At 41.3% G+C, this 20,708-nt stretch overlaps 1 protein-coding gene across 1 annotated transcript in view; it reads left to right on the forward strand.

The window, feature by feature from the left end:
- LOC106922640 (triple functional domain protein) overlaps positions 1 to 20,708 on the forward strand; it is an 84,007-nt gene that overhangs the window by 18,724 nt on the left and 44,575 nt on the right. The window contains exons 3-5 of the mRNA XM_014995222.2: positions 12,840 to 12,914; positions 16,187 to 16,301; positions 17,801 to 17,993. Coding sequence (XP_014850708.2) covers positions 12,840 to 12,914; positions 16,187 to 16,301; positions 17,801 to 17,993 — 383 coding nt within the window. The remainder of the gene's footprint in view (positions 1 to 12,839; positions 12,915 to 16,186; positions 16,302 to 17,800; positions 17,994 to 20,708) is intronic.

Below are 20,708 nucleotides of genomic sequence, written 5' to 3' on the forward strand. Positions count from 1 at the left end.
CTCTGGGCCTTCACAGATTTTTGGTGTCATTGCTGTTTGGCAGCTTGTACTAGAAAGGACTACAAAAGGAAAAACTAATCCTGCCAAGTATAAAATATAGATCGGCTCTTCTGTTGAGTGTGTGCGGGCTCGCTGTTTGGCCTCCAGATGGCGCTTTTCAGCAGCTTGAAAACAATTAGGTTTGCATCGGTTGGACCTGCAAGCGGCCTCTGACTGTGAACGTTAATAAATCTCTTTAGAAATCTCGCAGGTGAACCTCACCCAGGGAGGCAGGAAACGACAAAAACAAAAAAACAAAAAAAGGAGAGTGTTCGAGGATCTTTAATCGATGAAATGCAAACAGAGCCTCGTTCTTTGTCTCGTCACGGCTCATCAAACAGAGGTGGTGGCAAAAGACCCGGATAAATGAACTGCTGGCACCGATAACAAGCGGTCTTTCAACTCGGTCTCTTTTCCACAGTCCCCCCTCTTCCCCGCTCCACCAGCTCTCCTGCTGTGTTTGGGTCGCTGGGGTAACCCTGGCCTGTTTCTCCCTCGGTTAGACTACCCTGCTATTAGAGGTCTGGATAAGACGGAGAGAGCAGAAAGAAAGCGAAGACGGTCTGCCGTCAGTTCTGATTTCTTCCAGGGCAGAAGTTGGTTCTTCGGGGGAATTTAGACAAAACATAAAATACAAATATGTTTTATGTCCGAACTGTTAAGTCTTTCTAGAATTTACAAAGACAGTAACGTCTAAATAAATCTGTCAAAATAGAATAGAAAGTAATTATATACGCATACCTGTCGAGTCTCCCGTTTTGGTCGGGAAACCACCGGTTTTTACCCCACTTTCCTGCCGTGTTCCCGTAGTATATCCTCTCTTACACCCCGCCTCCCTCCTGCTCTAACGGAAGCACAGGACGTCGTCATTTCCCCTACCTGGTCCAAAACCTGACAGGTGTTTTGTTTGTTACCGACCGCGTGTGTGCTTTAGTGTTTTTGACAGGAACTCGTCTGTTTCGGGCCAAGCTGAACCAGCAGGTCGTAATTAGATGTTCCTTCTTGTTGACTGGTCACTCACTTGTTAGCTCGTGTACAGTGGCATAACCAGTGCCAGCTGGACTCCACAGTGAACGCATTGTTACCGTGGCACAGCTGTGCGTGAGAGCCCGTCGGCCAATCAGATTAGCTCGTCTTGCTTCTGCGGAGCGCAGTAGCACAACCGGTGCCACGGCCAGTCGGAGCCTCTTTATTAGGCCAGAAAAGTGGGGCAGGAGCCGTCAGAGGTACAGTGGACTAATGATAGCTAAGGCAGGGTGAGGAGAGTGAGTCAGTGGCAGACTGCGATGATGTAATGGAAATTATATTTTTAACAAATTAGGAGGATAACTGTTTATTCGGAATGTGGCGAGAGTTAAGGTGCAAAATTTATGCAATTTAGGGAATTTATTCGATACTGCAAAGACTCAAACGTGGCGTTTGATAAACAGATTTGAAACCTGCACTTACATCGACTTCTTTTTCTGTAGTGTCGTAGTCTGGTTTTCTTGGAAATGGGTGTACTATGATTCACATCCTACTGTCACTTTGCAAACAACGCCATACATTTACAGTCACACAGACATTTTTTTTTTATTAGTAAAGACCAGTAAGAACATTTGTTACAAAAACGACAAGTGTCGAGCAGAAAACTGTCTTTAAGCAACCAAAAAGTTCAGATTCAGGTAAAAACAAATAGATATTGCTGAAATTAAACTGCCAAGTATCCACTTATTAGCCAGTATTGTACTTTATACAACTAATTAGGGGTGTGCTCCTTCAGTAGTTTCATGATATTTTAAATTAGGAAAACATGATCCTTCAATATTGTTGAAAGTTGCAATGATTATATCCATTCGTGGTTAGTCTGGATTTTTGTCTCTTTTTTTTTTTTTTGCATCGTCGTAAAAGCAATAAACATTTGACAGCAAACATTCACACTACCATAAAGCCTTTCGGAAAGTAGTCAGGGGCGAAGAAGAAAAGTTTTGGAGAGATGGAGGTGCAAAACTTCATGAAAACGGGAGCAGGAGAGTGAATCAGTCATGGCTGAGATGCGGCCGGTAACAAGGTGATTATTTGACAGGTGAAAAAGAAGACTGGATTCAGTCGACTCGCTGAAGATTTCTCCATGGCACTCACAGTTCCAGGACCTTATTTAGCAGAAATTCTGTGAAAAAGGCCTCAGAGGAATAGTGAGTAAAATAACCTGTTTGCAAGAAGAAGAAGAAGAAGAAGAAAGGGGGGAAAAAAAGAGAAAATCCTTTCGACAATAACAGAAAATCTCACTGATGCAGGAGGCATTTTCAAAACAAATGTTTTCTTAGGCTTGGCCATTTTAGATACGGAGACGGATTATTTCAGTTCTTTTTTTTGTTCTTGTTGCAACAAGAAGAGTTCAGTCTATTAGATGGGCATGTAAAGATGTCTGGTTTAGTGTGTGTTGAATTGGCCATATGTTTTGGATCATTCGTATACTGAAGTGCTCTATAATGTCCCAGTTTCAGTTTGCTGACAGTCTATCAGATTATTTATTCAAAATCTGCTATTTGAAGCAGCTAATGATGCCATGGATTCATATAGCATTCCCACAACCTATAAAACTAAAACAGTGCTACTTCCTTCTTCACGAATTCTAAACAAAAATGGAGTAGCATGAGATTTTAGCAGCTGGAGAATTTCTCTTTTGTTGTTGACGTTTCTCCCGTCAGCGTTAGACTCACGCTAGTTTTGGTTGTATTTACCCAGAAAGCCCTGCGCTGCAGTCCACTTTCTGCTTTTGGAGCGGTCTCCGGTCTGCTTGGCGTTCACATACACATTGGAACCGTGCCAGAGTTCACTTCCGTGGATTCGAGACCAAGGTTTTTTAGCCAGAGTTCGATTTCGCGTTCACACCTCCCCAAACGTACTGGACTTTCTAGACAAACGGACTGGAGTTTGATTAAAGTGGAGTAAGGAGGCCTGGCATGAATGCACAGTTTGCAAATCTGTTTTTTTTTTGTTTTTTTTTAATAAATTCTTTCTGTACTTGTTTCCGTTTGCAACTTAATCCTGATTTTTATGCGGAAGCTAAAATAATCCAACGCTTCCATCGTACATGTGGCTTGGAAAATCAAAAATTTGGAAAGTGTAAAACTTTCCACAATGAAATAAATCAATTTAAACAGTTAAAATTAGATTAATTCCTTTCAGATGTTTTCCCATGTTGAAGCAGCAGGGCTCGTAGAAGAAAAAATCTATCCTGTCCAGTATCTTTTTTTTTTTTTAAATCCAGGCTTTACCCGTGAGCGGGTCGGAGGGGTTGTGCTGTCGACGCGCTATTCCTATCCCCTCCTTCAACCTCAGAAAAATCCTTGCTATTCCCACACATCCCTCAACTTGGAATTTCTGGCATGATGTGAACGTGGGAAGTCCGGAGCTACACACACGCACACATAAACGCGCGCTTGGTTCTGGTTCCTCCCAAGTTACGCCAGCTGGCCCAGGACCAGATTGACCCAGTCAGCTGCTTTGGAGCCATTAAGAGATTGAGCCTGTGTGTTACTACCCTTTAATCAAACGGAGAAGATTGAGCAAGAGCTTCCATTTGTCGGCATGTTTTCTCCTCACCGCCTCAGCTGACTGCACCACCCGACCCGTCTGTCCCCATCCAGGCAGCTGTTGTGTTTCCCATCGCCCCTCCGACCCCCCCCCTCTTTTCTAAACATGGACGCTGTCCGGTGCCGCCACCCTGAAGTATTTGTCGCAATCACGTAGTAAGCTTGTTTACATTGAGTGCTTTGTTGTCGCATGTGCAAGTTAATGCCCACTTGACCCCTCGGAGGAAGTCTCCGAGGTGAGCAGAGTGTTGACATATTCTGAGACAGAACGGGAACCCGACCCAGGGACGGTCACGGCCTGGAACGGTGAGCCCTTAACTCTGGGTCGTTTTCTGCGAGGTATGATGGACATGTCTGGCATTTCGCTCTCATCTCTTGCCCTCTCTCTGACTCACGGGGCGCAGCCTTAGTGACAATAGCCGCATTTCACACCCTCCGCACAAGTCCCTTCACCCCGCGAAGCATTGGGACTCTGTTGTTTGGGTAAAAACCGATCCGGGTTTAGTTTTGTCTTGCGGGGAAGATCAGAGCTGTAGCAGTTCACTTTAGTCTTTTCAAGAAGATTCCTGGCATGGATTTAAGGCCGGACCAAGGTTTTAAATGTACTCACCATTGTTAAGGTAAACGCTGCTAAAATCTACGGTAAGCCAAAGAGACACTGGGAAATAAAAGTATTTGTTGTTCCTTTATTTCTGTCTGCTTCTGAATTTCAGTGATTCAGTTTTTTTTCTTCCTTTGGAGGCTTTAAAAAACATACAAGAAATAATGTGCTGCAATTTCTTTGATAGAGTTATTAGTTTATAAATTAAAGACAAAAATGAAGGAATTACAAGATTGTTTCCATTTGTCCATCAAAGATCTTTTTCATGTGGGGATAAAAACACAGTGAAAATTCATCTAACTAGCAAAATCTATGCTGGGCAAGCAGATGAATGCATGGCAACTGCTTTAGATGCAACACATAAAAAGCAAAAGTAAGATTTATAGCAGGTGTGTGTGTGAATTTAATATTTCTGCATAAACACCTTAAGCAGTTTTCTATTGAGAAAGAGTTTCTATAACAATATAATTTAAGTCATTTGTTCTTATTTGGCATGATGTAGAGGAGCTAATAAAATTGTGACCTGTATGTAGCCTGCAATAAATTTACAAATGAGTTTACAAAAACTCAGCACTCTTAAATCTTGATCTCATATATATATATATAAAACAAAACATAGGCAATCTCATCTTGTATAAAACAAAAATCTCTACTCTGCTCTCCTTTATCTAAAGTGAAGTGCTCCAGATGTCTTTTGGTTCTTTTTGAAGATTTCTTTCTAAATTTCCTTTCACACAATTGTTGTGCACTGCTTGCAATTCTCTGGCAGATCACCGTTCTATAAAAAACCTGACCGGCCGATTCTGATTTTGGTCAATACAGATTTTGTAGACTGAAAAGTTGCTAAACATACTGAGAAAGTCGCTAAGTTGGCAAAGAGTGACTGATTTTCAGACTTTTACAAACGTAGGTAGGATTGGTGGATTCCAATGGAAGTATCGGCCGATTGCCAGTCTCCCAAAATCAAGGCCTTCAAGGCCTTTAGACTTTAGTTGTCGTAGTTTTGGAGGATTCTTTGAGTGTTATTCATCCTGTTAAGGCTAAGATGACCACACCAGGAAAGCGTGGCTGCTGTCTGAAATGATAGACATCAGGTAGTTCGGACCTGACCTAATGTCCCTTCCAACTATCTGTCGTGTGTTTGTGTTCTTGAGATTAGCTTGGAACACCTTTAGAACTTGATGCTTTTTATTTCTTCACAAAACCTTTGAAGTGAGTCGAGTTGCCCGGCAATAATTTATTGACTTTGTGCTCATCCCTTTTAGGGAGCTTACACACCAAATCTGCCACTTGCCTTTGTACAATCTCCAACTCTGGGTGTCCAGATTTTATTTCTTTGTCTGCTTTCCTGTAGATTGCAGATTGAAGTGAACGTAGGCCGCTGCTTTAACCACAGATAGTTTAAATGTCCACTCCATCATCCCTGGAAAGACTTGTGAGATGTTTTTGATGTTGCAGCCAAGTCCCTCCTGCACTGTAAGGACTTTTCCCCATCCACCTCAAGTCTCATGCTATGCTAAGCAGCTTCCTAGGGTTCATAAATGCAGTGCAGGCATGTTATAATTACTGCCCCTCCTACACAATTAGGATTACCCTGGGGAACTCGCCTTTCCAAAAGACAGAGAGATTAGCAGCTCACCTTGTGCCACATGAAATGCACACTGGATGCAGCGGCTGGCGTGAGGTGAGGCGTCCCTCACCGTGGAAACATCTGCTTCAGCTTTTCCATGCGGACGTGCAGGGAAGCGGCAAAGAAATGCTCGGTTTTTGGTCGTCTGGAGCGCTGGAATATCTCACCTCAGGAATCCCAGGATTAGCTTTAATTGCTGTCATAGCTCTGCCCGCTGTGGGTCCCTTCAACACGTCTGCCATCCGGCGGATCAAGAGCTGAAGACAGCGGCGGACCCTTTCTCCGTCAGAGGAGCCGGATCCACGGTGACTTATGGATGTTCTTCCCGAAGGTTTATGCAAGAGTGATCAAGCATGGCTTGTTGGGCGATCAATCACAGGTGGCAGTACGCGCACACCGGCTCTGCCCTCATCCTGCTGACAGGTACCGTTTCCTGTCTGGCGAAGATGGCCAGATAAGTTAGTTTCATTGTAGCCCTGATAGATGTGGAGTTTAAACTTTCTGAAGAGAAAGTGAAAAGGGGAAAAAAAAAAGTTGGGGAAGATGAAATAACAGAGAGAAGAGACTTGACAGTCTTTTTTAAATTTTTTTTGTTTAGTGCTTTTCCTCCTCAGTCCAGCTCATTATTCCATTGTTCCTCCATCACTCCCTGTTCAGTTTCATACACTTATTTTCCCTCAACCTAGTTATGAAGACTCAAAGATGTCTCATTAGCCTCCCATTTTTTTCCAGCTCTCCCTCTTTTTTAAGTTGTGTTTGCTCATCATTTATCCAGATATGTCTCCCTGTCCCTCTGCATGAGCTAAGTGTGTGTTTGTAAGAGAGAGTGGGTGTGACCTGGCTACTCTATATTTAGCTGCTGTGCCACTTTCTCCTGTCCCAGTGCACGGCAGAGTGCAGAAAAGTGATGAGACTTGGTTTCTAGACTTTCCTTTTTTAACCGCATGCACTGTATTGAGTGCAACATGCAGATGTGTGCCACCCGAGGCTGACGGGGCACCAATGAATCGGATGGGCGATTATTTCCTTAATTTAGGGAGGTCTCCGATCGGCCGACGTGTGAAACCAATCTTATCCACCAATCTCGTTTACCTTCGGAAAGGTCTGAAAATCAGCCACTGTCACCTTGACAGAGAGTGTTGACTAGTCAAATGTGCACATGTGCATCAGGGTTACAAAAGTTAGCCCAAGTTAGCAACTTTGTCACAATATTTAGCAATTTTTCAGACAAAAATAAAGGCAATCAGCCAAAATTAGAATTGGTAGGTCAGGTTTTGTAGAGAGATGTGATGATTGGCCAAAAAGCTGCAATCGGTGCACCTGTACCCGAGACTCTGAATTTTACAGGAGTTATTGATTAAAGTAAAGGGAAAAGCATCTAGTGCCTGTCGGGTTTATTTCGGATGTATTTTCAGAAGATTCTGTGTCGCTGAGCAAATTCTAACCCAGTGACCGTTAAATTTCACCACATAGTATCCAGCTCACACCGTTAGCGGGGTCAGTGTCTGCTGCCCTCGTACACGCAAGCAAGCACGCACACACACACACACACACACACACACACACACACACACACACACACACACACACACACACACACACACACACACACTCTCTCTCTAACAGAAACACACTGCGGTCCTCAGCTTGTGGTCTTGTCAACATTTGTCTTTTTTTCTTCCCCCCTTGACCTTTGATTTTCCTCCTGCTCAGTGGCAGCCGGCCAGGCAGACAGCAGTTTGCGGGGCCTGATCAAACGTTGTTCCTGCTTCAGATGATAAATGGCTCAATAGTGAGAGAATCCAGACTGATCTCTTTGTTCGCTCACATGTGGGGCTAAGCTCCTCCAGCCTCTCACAGCTCCGGCGCTGCCGCATGTTACCAGCAGAAATAAATGTAGCAAATGTCATGAAATGATGGGAAGGTAAAGAAAGAAAGAGCTTTCACAATTTCAGACTCTAGGGATTTGCTGCCAGGTTTTAACCTCAACTTATTGGTCTTCACTCCATTTCCACTGAAGACTACTTTCTACTTGAGCGTGCAGGGAAAAGTATTTAAGCATGCTAATTTGTTGTGTTTTCCCTTGAGAGAAGGCGGGGAACCAGTTGAGGGAGTGAAATGGAGTAAAGATAGAAACAAGTCCTGATTGTCACCAGTTTCCTCAGGTGGCAGAAGAGATTACCGTCTTATTAGCATTCTCTATTAAATACAACACTCTGCTGTGAGCAGAAGCTGGAGTTACTTCTAACTCCTTCTTTTTAATTCGGTGTTACAGACTTTAAATGTAATAACCTCAAACAAAAATGAGGTATAAAGTCATGTATAGTGACTTTCAAAATATATATATATTGTATTAGGGCTGAAAGAATTAATCGCAATCAATTGACTGTAGACGTAATCCTCAACTAATTTAATGATAGATTGTTAACTTGTAGAGTTAAATTGTAGAGTAGACACTCAAAATAAGACAGACATTTACAGATAAAATAAAATCTACTCTGAAACGTAATTAATCCAAAACTGTACAAAAAACATCTACATGTTGTATTTAAGATCAAAACAACTTTGTCTGTAAATAGATTTTAGCCAAAACTCCTCAAGTGTTTTTAACTTCACCTAGTTTAGATTTACTAAAGAAATATGTTATTGCATTTAGGCAATTAAATGTTTCTTTTCATTTCTTTTTTTAAGAATATAAATTAAGAATATAAATTGGTTATTTGCACACCTAATATTGTATGAAGCATGAAAAATCTGTTGAATGTGCCAATGTTTTATGTGAGGATAATTGTTAGAATAATCTATAGATTATTAATCTAGACATAAAACACGAAAAGTCACATCACCAGTTTAGTATTATTTCAGAAAATTAACCAATAATTATCCTTATCTGCTGAAATGCTTTCGTGATGCATTTTTCTGCCATATTGTCCAGCCCTAATTTAAATATATATTAACGGTTAGCTTAATTAGCATTACGGCTTAAAAAAAAATCTGTATGCAGATCAAGTTTTTTTGTTAAGTGACAAAAAGTTGCCAACATTTCCAAATCTAGCATGCTTCATGATTTGATTTAAAGTTAACAACCCCCCCCCCCCAAAAAAAAGAACAACATTAAACCTTCCTGTTGTCTCCTAGATTCTCATTCTCTATCTCAGTAGCAATCTGAATACCGCGGCCATCCCAAAAATGGTTAATGGAGTTTACTTCTCTCTGTAAGATCTACAACTAGATCTTATAGAGAGTGTTATAGCAAAAGAGTGTTATCATGGTACTCCTGTAGCGCTTTAGTACCTTAGATTGAAAAAATACTGACCAGCTGTTTGTAGCTGTTATTGGCAGCAGCATAGAAGACCGACACTGACACGGATTCAGCTCTCTGCGTACGTTGGGCAGATTACTGTCGCAAAACGTCCCAGAAAAAGGACGATGTTGAGAGTAACACATCAGAGACGGTCTTGACTCAGATGTCTAAGAATAGGCAAAAGAGGAGAGAGTCTTAGTGAGGCAGAATGCCACAGAGACACATGGGCGGACACGTCCCGTCCGGCTCATCAGTCACATTAACCAGACGTCTGCTCTGTCTGAAGGACAAAATCTGTGTTCCTGTCTGCTGAAGCTCGGATGGGAGATAATCACTTTAGGGAATGCTGTGTCTGTGCACAGCAGTTACTTAAGCAGGTTTTCACTTATTGAATATCTCCTCAACTTAAGCCCGGGATTACAATTCACACCACAACGCCCATGAGATCATCCAGTTTGACATTTATAGGGTGACGGTTAGCTGAGCTGGGTATCCTTGCCACATTATTACTATTTTATTTCTTTTGCCATTATTTTCCATATTTGCTCCAGATGTCCTTGCATGGAAATCATATCAGTTCTTTTTTGTGCCAGGAGATTTTCACAAGAAAGCGCTGCGGTATTAGGAAGAAAGGAACTGAGTGAAGGTTCAGCCGCTAATGTGTGATTCATTACACAGTAGTGAATGAGTAAGATTAGCAGTCTGAGAAGCTGAGCTGAGGTTATTACATTTACATTCAGGGGTTTTTTTGTTAACAGTTTGCTCACTTTGATAAAAACTACTTAATTTAAAATTCCCTCACAACGTGTTAATGCCTCATTTAGGTAAATTATAATTAATCCATGAATGGTTTTGTGTTATTGGTATCGATGACAGTGTTGAGTTGTTCAATGATTCACCAGACATTTATAGTAATGGAAATAGAATGGGATAGCATAGAAATATCAGCAGCAAAGACAAATGGAGGCATGCAAATTTACACAAAAGCAAAAATATTAATACAGAAAGAATCAGAGACTATACAGGATCCAAGAAAAAATTGCTCAAATTAATCAACCCAAATACGGTGCTTGAGACTTTTATAAGTTTATTGTGTTTTTGTCAGCTGCTTGAGGATTTAAAGATGCTAATAAAAAAAAAAAAACACAGTTAAGAAAGTCTGCATTTCCATGTTAAAATTTCAACACTATAACGATTTTAAAAGGAGCAGTATCATGTAAAATCGACTTTTTGAGCTTTTACATCATGTTACAGTGTTAGTCCCTCATCAAAAACATGCCTGGAGTGTTGCTTAGATTTAGAGCTGTTGTAAACGAATATTTTAGTAATCGAGTAATCTATCGATTATTCTTACGATTAATCGAGTAATCGGATAAAAAAAATTATAAAATGAAATATTGGTAAATCTGGCATAATACCGGTGTTACTATCAGATATCAATGTCAGTCCAATTTTTCATATGTGAGCATCCCTAACAGTTGCTTTTTTGTAGTTTAGAAAACTAACCTGTAACAATAATAGCTCACTTTCTAAGTTAACCAGAAGAAAAGTTATAGAAAAATCTGAAATTATATTGAATTTAATAACAAAGAGGCAGGCTCACAAATATGCTTATAAAAAATGTCTACAATCCAGCTTTTAGTTTATGTATTCATCTTCAGTGAGTTTAATAGATTAATTAAACTCACCTTGCCACCTAACCTGTCACGCTTTGGGTTTGAAAATACGGGAAATGCCGCCTGGAGTGGGAGGAGAGGGCGAATGAACGAACGTAAGATGGGGTGGAGGGGAGGAAATAGACCAGCGGACTGACGAACCGTTAGACCGGGGGACGAACACGGGGGAAGCAATACGGGATATTTACGACACCTTCACTGGTCACACTCAGAAACTCATCTACCAGCCATGTACGATGCGCTCCGCCACCCGTTTCTTCAGACCGGGATATGAAATTTATTGTGCGGTTCGTCGGTAAAGCTACATTTACACGGTAAGCATCAGCTACTCAGCCGCCCGCCCTGTTCAGGCTATCCGCTCACCTCAGCGCTCTTCCCGCCGTTCGCTTTCAACCAGCAGCCCCGGAGGAGAAATGCTGCCGTACTCCAGGCATTCCCCCAGTCATTTTAAGGATGCTTATTGGTTCCCCAAAAACGATAAAAAGTCGGGCATTATCATCAATCAATAAAATCCCCACGGGTCAATCTTGAAGATTGGACTTTATGCCGCTGAAACTTAGCTTTTGTCAACAACTCAGAGGCGGAAGTGAGAGCTCCGTGCAACGCAAATGAAGTCCCGGCCGGAACACGGTGCGCTAACTAATAAAACATAAATTAACGAAGCTTCGAGGCAGGTAAATTTTCCTCGAGGAATTTTAGTAATCGAGGTACTCGAATCATTCGAGGAATCGTTTCAGCCCTACTTAGATTCTTTCATACATGTTTGAGAAATCAATTAATCTCCTATAGCAATCATTCAGCTGTGTAAATTGCCTGGGTGGACCTAGCTCCGCCTTCGAGGACGAAGCTCCTCCTCAGAGTCGACACTCAGCTCCTTCAGACTAGCTGGCGACAATTAGCAAACACCTGGTGGAACGAGCTCATTACACGAGCTACTTCTCAACACTGGTAAACTGTCTGTTAAAGGGTTAATAGAGGATTGCAAAGTCAAATTTCTTTCAAGTCAATTTTGATGTAACATAGTTACTTGATTGCGCTACAAAACGTCCATTGATTGTACAATGCACACTGTAGAAAAAACTCCAGCTTCTACTTTTTGTACATTTTAATTCATCACATTGCAGGAGGTAAATTAGATCAACTTTTTGCAGATTTCAACATGGTTTGTGAACTCCATTCCAGGCCATGTTCTGGTCCTGTTTTATTGTTCCCAAGTTTCCATCAATAATTTTCATCTTGCAACCAAATAATGGTGAACAGCTTGTAAGGAGTAATTTAACTGGGAAAAAAAAATACAAGAAAACAACTTGGAAAAACACAAATGAACACAAAATGACTAGTTGGTTTCCTTTTGCCGTATGTGATGTCACCACCAGAACAATGTGTTCGTTGATTATTGTTAGCTGTTTGCAGATTTAAAGATGCTAACCAATTATGCAATGTTTTCCATTGCGTAATTCAGTTTTAGCAGCAAAATAACTACGCAAGTACTAAGAAATGGCCACGGTATGTTGTTCAAACTACGTCTAAAGGGGTTTTTTTTAATTGATTTTGCTAGAAAAAAAAGAAAAAAAGAGTCAATTTTGAAGCTTTAAACGTACATTTAAACTCGACCGTTTTACGTTGGCGACTGTGTAGTGTCGGCAGAGTACAGAAAGAGCTAAGAGGCCCGTCTTTCTTTCCTTCTGTTGTTTCTGGCCTCTCTTTCTCCCACTGCAGCCATTTCTCCGGCTGTTCACGCTCAGCTTTGTCTTTTCCAAGTGTGTAAGCGAAAAAGACAATAAATCGTGACGTAACCCAGCTGCATGTGTTTTTAAGCGCAGATCTCCAGATTACAATTAGACTGCATCTGCTTTGTCCCAAAGTAATCTGCCCTGAAGGGGTGGGAAAGAAAAAAAAAAACACGTTTGGCTCACGGAGAGAGGAAAAAAAGGAACAGTGATGTTTTCTTTTATTATTCTTCAACTCTAAGCTTTTTTTTTAATTCTTTCTTTCTTCTGTTTCTCTTTAGGATTTCGGAGAAATGAGGAGATGAGAGCCATGGAAGTGCTCCCCATCCTCAAAGAGAAAGTTGCTTTTCTGTCCGGTAAGATTTTCTTTTCAATTTTTCTTTACTTCGCACGCACGCACGCGCGGGCGCGCGCACACACACACACACACACACACACACACACACAAACACACACACACACACACACACACACACACACACACACACACACCTCCAAACCCCAGCTGTCTGTTCAGGGCATATCAAAGTGTGTTTAAAGTAGGCTGCAGAGACCCATCACACACACAGGTAGCTGGTATTAAGCTGTAAATGCTTTACGGTCCGTCTCTTTAAGTGCTTCAGCTCTCTCTCTCTCACAGACACACACACACTCACACGCACGCACACACACACTCACACACACAGTGTGGACATAATAAGCTGCTCACTCTGCCTGTTAAAACTCAGGAGAGGGGAAGTGGGAGGGGGTAAGTCCGAGGCCCAAACACTTAGCCCCTGACCCATCTTCAAACACTTTGATGCATACACACACGCTACCCTCAGGACACACACTGACTGGCGTACATTGTATAACCAGTGTCAACAGGACTGCAAAACAAAGAGCTGCAGCTGCCCGTGTCTTCTCTTGGCTTCGTCTAACACACACACACATACACGAACACATACACATCCTAAAACTCACACAGACAGCTTGAGTCGTGCCAGAGAAAATTCGCAGCAGGCCCCCTCCAAAAAAAAAAACGTCCAGCAGGATTCTTTGTACTGCACGCGAAAATATTATCCTTCCTATATTTGGGTATAAAGGAATGATACTCATGCAGATTACATCCATATCAGTGTAGAAGGTGTGCGTGCGTGTCCGTGTGTGTGTGTGTGTGTGTGAGTGTATGTGTGCGTGTGTGTGCGCGCGGACTCCTCTTTTGGTCCCTGTCGTGCGTGTGCTGCAAAGGTCACAGGTAGAAGCACAACGATGAGGACAATGACTCAGATGAAATAATACTGAGGTGGCTAGAGGGAGATGCAGAACAGCGTTGCCATGGAGATGACTTGCTGTCGGCCAGCGCATCCCAGGGTAGACGCTCGTGGAGTAATTGACTTTGAAATGGACGAGAGAGATAGAGAGGGAGGTAGAGGGAGAGGCTAATGGTGAAGAGGGAGAGTAAATGAACTAAGCTTATTATCCTGAGTGTCCCTCCTCCTCCTCCTCCTCCTCCACCTTTTTTAAATCGCCCATGCTGCCTGTCAGTTGTGTTTGTATAAAACTACACGAGCATTTGATTTATTTTTATTTTTTTTCCGAGGTTGAGCAGACGGGCGCAAGACAACAAGACCGAACCGACCAATTTGTGGGCCGAGCGCAGTCGGCCCGTGTTTGCAAGTTTCCACATGAGTGTCTGTTCATCTCCAAATGATCTGGAGCGAACTATTATTTCAACCAGACGAGCTTCAGGCTAAAAACACGACGACAAACGGTGAAAAAAAAAAAAAAAATCATAATCGCAAGCAAAGACAGAGGCCAGAAGACTCTTAGGCTGAAATTATCTTATTTTTTTATAGGTTTTTTTAAATTTTTTTATGCAAATTGTGGCTTATTTAAATGGGCTTATGATTTAATTTCTGCCAATTTATTTGTAATTTGCAGACAGCATATCTTTGTGCCATATTTTTGCTTTACAGACATTCACTATTCCAAAACGACACATTATTTAACATGCAGCGTTTTTACTGTATCTAAGGTTGTACACCAATATGTGTTTAGAGACATTTGTTTCTTTTTGAAGTAGAAACTTTATGAAATTATTATTCATTTTTAATGTTATCTGTATCACATGATCACAGTTCGTATTAAGGTTGACCAGGCAGTGCTGGTAAATGGGCTCAGAGAAATCTTTATCCGGTTATGTTTATGCAGCATTAGTGGAGACCCATACAGACAGCTGCATGCACTCCATGGAAACCACATTTTTGCTATTGATTTTTCTTTGGTTTTGAATCAGAGAAGGCCCAGAGTTTGTGATTTGCAATATCTGTAATACAGTATGTAGGCTGAACTACCAGCCTACATGTCCTCGGTGATGCACATAAACATTTGTATTGAAACAAGATTACAATATCAGGAACGCGACGAAAAACCTCGGTTGTGTTACTAATTCCGTCATTATTTTAGATCATTTCCTCCCACACCGACAACATAATGAGCTAAGCTAGCTCTGGGTCAGCAACCAGCTTGAAAGCAGATTTTTCAGTGATATTGTCCAATAGGCATGGGCTTTTTTCTGGTGTGAAGGGATACCAAGGTTTTAAAATGTTCCGTTTTCAAAGCTTTTCATGCTATTCCCACATTTTAAAGTTATTTTAACTGGATGTCAGAGGAAGTGCGGCGAGAAACTCAGTTTGGAGTTTACTTTTTGAGTATTTATTTAAATTGTTGGGGTATTAACAGCGTTACATGGAATTATTGACAAGTGTCCGAGGTAATTTATACCTTCTGAACCAGGTGTGTTGGAGCAGAGACACATTTGAAGGAGTTAGAGAAATATGGCCTCTGATCGTGGGAAGAAAGAACTGTGGGTCCTAATGAGTCATTACAAATATTATAAACATGTTGACATTTTTTAACTGTACTCAAATATGTCTTATTTAATGTTCGTAAATTTTAGCATTTAAACTTTTTTCTGTTTGGTGGGCTAAGTGCTAGCTCTGAAATTAGCTCGCTAACAATGTTTAGCCAGTAGGACAACTGGTATCTGTTTAGAATAGTTTTTTGTCATTTGCTCTTTCACATTAAAATGCCCTCCATTAGTTATTGCTAGAGGCCATACTTTTTTGCTTAGCATTTTTTTAAAGAATTGTGTTTTCTTTGTCTGGGCTAGCATGTTAGCTAGCATGCTAGCTGGCATGAACCTTTAGCCTGCAGCGTTGGTAAACCGGTAGGCACAGATTTTACTGGGGAGTTTATGTAGCCTGTTTTATTTATTTTTCAGTTAATTCCACTTATTTCCAGTAAATTAACTAAAGTAATTAATCTCTTCTGTGTTTCTTTTATTTCACCTTAGATTAAATACACACACAATGGGCCCATATGAGATTGTCATAGCATCACAGTAAAGCAGAATTTTTGAATAAAAAAACTATAAAATAGTTTTAGCTAAAAAAGAAAAGCAATACTTGGTCTAATGGCTGGTAAAATCATATTACATATTGATTTTATCTGTCACATTGGTTTTGATACATTGATTTAAGGACAAATATCAAATGAAAGTTGAATTAAGCTGCCATTTTCAAGGGCAAAATATTAAAAATCAGGCGTGGTTACAATACCTCTGCTTATGTTTCTGTTGCCTCAGGTGGAAGAGACCGACGTGGTGGTCCAGTGTTAACGTTTCCATCACGAAGTAACCACGACAGAATACGAGCAGATGACCTGAGGAGACTGATCGCCTACCTCGCCTGCATCCCCAGGTTAGATATTCATTACCTGCCTCCAGTTTTCTTACGTTTTTTCCCTTCTTTTTTACGTTAAAAATAAACTTAAAAGATGCAAGCAATCAAAGAAAGTGGATGTAGCGTGTGGTGTAGAGACAAACACGTGACGGGGTTGAGATGAACATGTGAGCAGCAAAGCAGGAGCGGTTAGATAACTGCAGCTTCTCCGCTCCCAGAAGTCATTTTTATGGGAGCGGGGATGCTGAGACAGTGGAGGGAAAAGCCTGAGCTGAGAGCGGGGACACGCACCAGATATCTGATGACAACAAGAAGGAAAGCGGTATCACCAGAGAGGAGGGCAGGGGGTGGGGAGAGCGAAGCGGAGAAGGAATTAAAACGGACAGCGGCGGAGTGCGCATGCGTGAGGAGGTGTGTGTAAGTGAGGGAGAGAGAGAGTGTGTGTGTGTGTGTGTGTGTATGAAAGCAAAACAAAGTGTCGCAGTAGCTGAAGCGGTGCAGCGGGGAACGGTAGTTGCTGTGGACGAGGAGCTCCTCACCTCCCAGGTAAAACGTCAGTCGTCTTTTCCTCCGTACTCTTCTTTTTCCTTTAAATTTAATCCTCCTTTCCATGTTCTCCTCCTGCTCTGACTGCTCAGCCAGCTGTCAGCTTTGTATCTTACTGCTTCACATTTCTTGCACATTCTGTACTTCCCTGTAAGCGTACTCTCTTTTCCATCTAGTCATAGAGAAATATCTGTATTTATAGCATGTGTTCTTAGGTGACTGAATAGTTCTAATTTTGTAAAGGTAGCCTCTGCACACAGCTGTTGTCTGACACTCTGCTACGCTGACAGAAGATGATGATTAGAGATAGAAAGATGCAATGATTCTTTTTGCAATGAAATGCCATTCCTGCGTTTTGCAAATTGTGCTGAATTATTGCAAGCGAGTTTTAGCGACGAAAAGCAGTCCTGTTGTAAATTATGTTGGGAAAGATCGATGAATGTCTCTGCAACTAAACCATTTGTTTTCAAAATCCCTCAACTTCCCCGTTTGTCTTTGGGGAATTTTTTTATTTTCTTTTTTTAAGACATTTGGAGCTGTTTTTCATTTCTGAGTTGCGTCCAAGATGCAAATGATGCAGGGGAAAGAAGCTGCTCAAATGTCCTGATGTGTGTTTATGTCTCAAAGCGCACGTTTTTGATTTGACTCATTTGTCACAGGTTCATGTGCTTTATAATGTGTGGGCGGGACGTGTGGGATGTGCATTTGACGCGTAGGCTTCTCACCGTAGAGAAAATGCGTCATTTCACTGTTTGTTCTAATTGTCCTTCGCCGTCTTCCCCCCCTTTTTCTTTTCCAATTCCATCGCCTTTCTCCCTTCCATCCTCCCTCTCTCATCCTTTCCCACGCCCGCCATGTGTCTCCTCTCGCTCTCTCTGGATTATGCTCTTCAATCTTTCCACCACCCCCACCTCCCCGTTACTACTCTTTAATTCCTCCGGCTAACCTCCGCTGCTGTCCTCCGCTCCCAGTGAGGAGGTGTGTAAACATGGCTTCACAGTCATTGTTGATATGCGCGGCTCCAAGTGGGACAGCATCAAGCCTCTGCTGAAGATCCTGCAGGAGTCGTTTCCGTCCTGCATCCACGTCGCCCTCATCATCAAACCGGACAACTTCTGGCAAAAGCAGAGGACCAACTTCGGCAGCTCCAAGTTCGAGTTCGAGGTGAGAAGAAAATCTTTAAACAGACTTTTTATCAAAACAAAAGACAGGACAGAAACGTATGTGTGATTAATTTACGAAGACGCTGCATGGTCCTACGCTGATAGAAGTGTTGTGACTCTACGAATTCATCATTCTGAATCTCGTTTGCTGTCAGCTGAGCTGTGGTATCATCCACTGTAGCCGTTGCCCTGCGCTCAGCTGCTCATTGTCAGAACATTTTGTTATTTTCGGCTCCTCGCTGCTTTGGATGCAGACATCATCAGCCAGGGGAAAAAATGTCATCATATTCAACAGACTACACAAACAAGCATGCGTGATGCTGTCAGTCATGTGTTAAACTGATTTTCACTGCTCATTTAGAGACGTAGCATGAGATAGAGAATATTTGTTTGGTCGATTTCCAGACTTTAGATTCTGAAAGGTTTTGGGATGCTGATGCAATTTTTTACTCTGCTCAGATTTCTCCTTAAGAATAAAAATATGAGAAGAGATAAGAACACAACCAAAACCATTTTCTTCCAGCTTTATTGCTGTGAGCGTTTATTAAGTTAAATTCTTAGATTTTATATTGGGTGCTAATCACAACTAGCATGACAAAAAAAAAAAAACAAGAAAAAACAGAAGTTGCAATGATTATTTGGAAGCATGTAGACCTTTACCTGAAATGTCCAAAAGTTTGCAAACATGTTCAAGTCCAGCGTGTTCAGTAAGCGTAAGCTCAAAAAGACAAAACAGGGCAGCTTCTGCTAAAAGTCTGGCTCTCTCTCACTTTCTCACAGCCCAGACAACTGTAAGACATGTGTCCAAGAAATCTTTTGGAAAATATAACATTTTTTGAAATACCATCTTTCATATATGTGCTTCCATTGACTTCACCTAGACCTTACCTATACAAAAACTGGCCAACTTAAGTGTTTTATTGGGGAGGCTTTTTTATGGCGTCCATATTGAACAGGGCTGTTTTTAGAAAGACCTCTTATGCACTGTAAGAACTACCAGGTGGATAGACTACGATTTTTCAGACTGGGGATGCGTTGGCAGCACAAAACCAAAGGTGCCAATGCATTTCTAGTCTGAAAATCAGGTGATTTCTTTGAATTCTTTGGTAGTTTTAATCGTGTCCTACTAAGAAAAAGCTTTACATCCCAGTTATCTTCCCCTCCTTGCTTACTGCAATGTACAGCTGTGAAACGTTGGCTGGTAAAAGCTCAATGATTTCTTGTTGAATTCTTGTCCAGTGCATTTCTTTGTGGAAATGTTTGACAAAAGCATTGTCAGTGAACTGAGCGATGTAGAAACGACTTTGATCGCTCACATGCTCATTTGCAAGCAGGTTCAATGTAGTCTGATGACATTACATTGATTTATTTTGAAAGGAGGAGTAGCCTGCGGCAGGGCTGCACTGTCAAAGCCACATGATCATTGATTGCACACGCTGCTACCCGCACAAAGGAATAATTACTTCTGCTGGTTTCTTTACCTTAATATGAACAGTTTGATAAAATGTCCATATTTATTAAGCAGCAACAAGTTTGATTTTAATTCAGTAAAAATTATACTGTAGGTGAAATAGGCCTAATCTATTTACTAGCACCTTAATGGGGATTTTAAATTGATTCAACAAATAACAATAAGACCAGCAGCATTTTGACATGATAACAACCTCAGTCAAATCAGTGACAATAATTTAGCTACTTGGTTAAAAATAAAACATTTCTATTAGGAATGAGAAACAGTGAGACTTTCCTATCATGGTAACGTTAAGTAAATATTCCAGGGGTTTGAAGTATTCATGTAATAAAAACAACAAAAAACAACAAAAAAAAAAATAAGTTCAACAGGACCATTTTAGGTGTGCACTGATGAATCTGCCCCGATTTCCTTAATTTTGAGCGATTAAAAAACTGATTTTCTCCACGGTTTCAGCCACGGTTTCCTTTTGCTCAGCGACTTTTCAAACCTAAAAAAAATCGGTATCAACCAAAACCGAAATTGGCTTTTTAAAGATCTGCGATCGGCCAGAAAACTGCAATTGTTACACCCTGTAATTTAAACATTCCTACATGTTGATTATTACAGTTTTAATATTATTACTAATATTTATGTGTTATTATTTTTGATGTATACATGCAAGGCAAAAATGTGGAACACATTTCCACTAAATTTGGTCTTTTCCAGGTAAACTTTTCTGATTATTAGTCAACCAGAAAGCTGAGCTGGTGGCAGTAGCAGCATCTTAGCAGATGCTAGCTGTCCAGACACGTCGCTCATAGCTTTGCCAACTGTACTTTTACAGCTGCACTAGGACGGAGGGGTAGTATTCTCCTTTAGTTTCCAAACCATTGCTATCCTTTGTTTTTTTTAGCAAGTGGAAATATTTCCAAAGAAATTAATCTGCCTTTATTTGTAAGAGAGGAAAACGTTTTAGTAGCCTTCTCTCAGCTAGCTTAGCATTGTGTTCCTTGTAGCAGTGAGTTAATGAGGTAACCTGACCACCTGCAGTGAATGTGGTGGCGTCAGTGTGTTTTCTTTCTGTGCAGTTCAAGCTTCTTTACTTGAGGACAACAGTGCATCTGAGCATTGTTTGGCCTACACAAGCTATCTCTTGGTCTCCATGGTTCTCCGGCCATGTGTGCGGGGGTGTTGTGTGGAGGTGGCTCAGCAGAAACACAGAGGCAAAGAAGGAAACGTGTACCTCTGAAATTAATTCTTTAA

The sequence above is a fragment of the Poecilia mexicana genome, unplaced genomic scaffold, assembly GCF_051168715.1.
Source record: "Poecilia mexicana isolate PSO_F unplaced genomic scaffold, ASM5116871v1 scaffold_11, whole genome shotgun sequence".
In the NCBI taxonomy this organism is placed as follows: domain Eukaryota; kingdom Metazoa; phylum Chordata; class Actinopteri; order Cyprinodontiformes; family Poeciliidae; genus Poecilia; species Poecilia mexicana.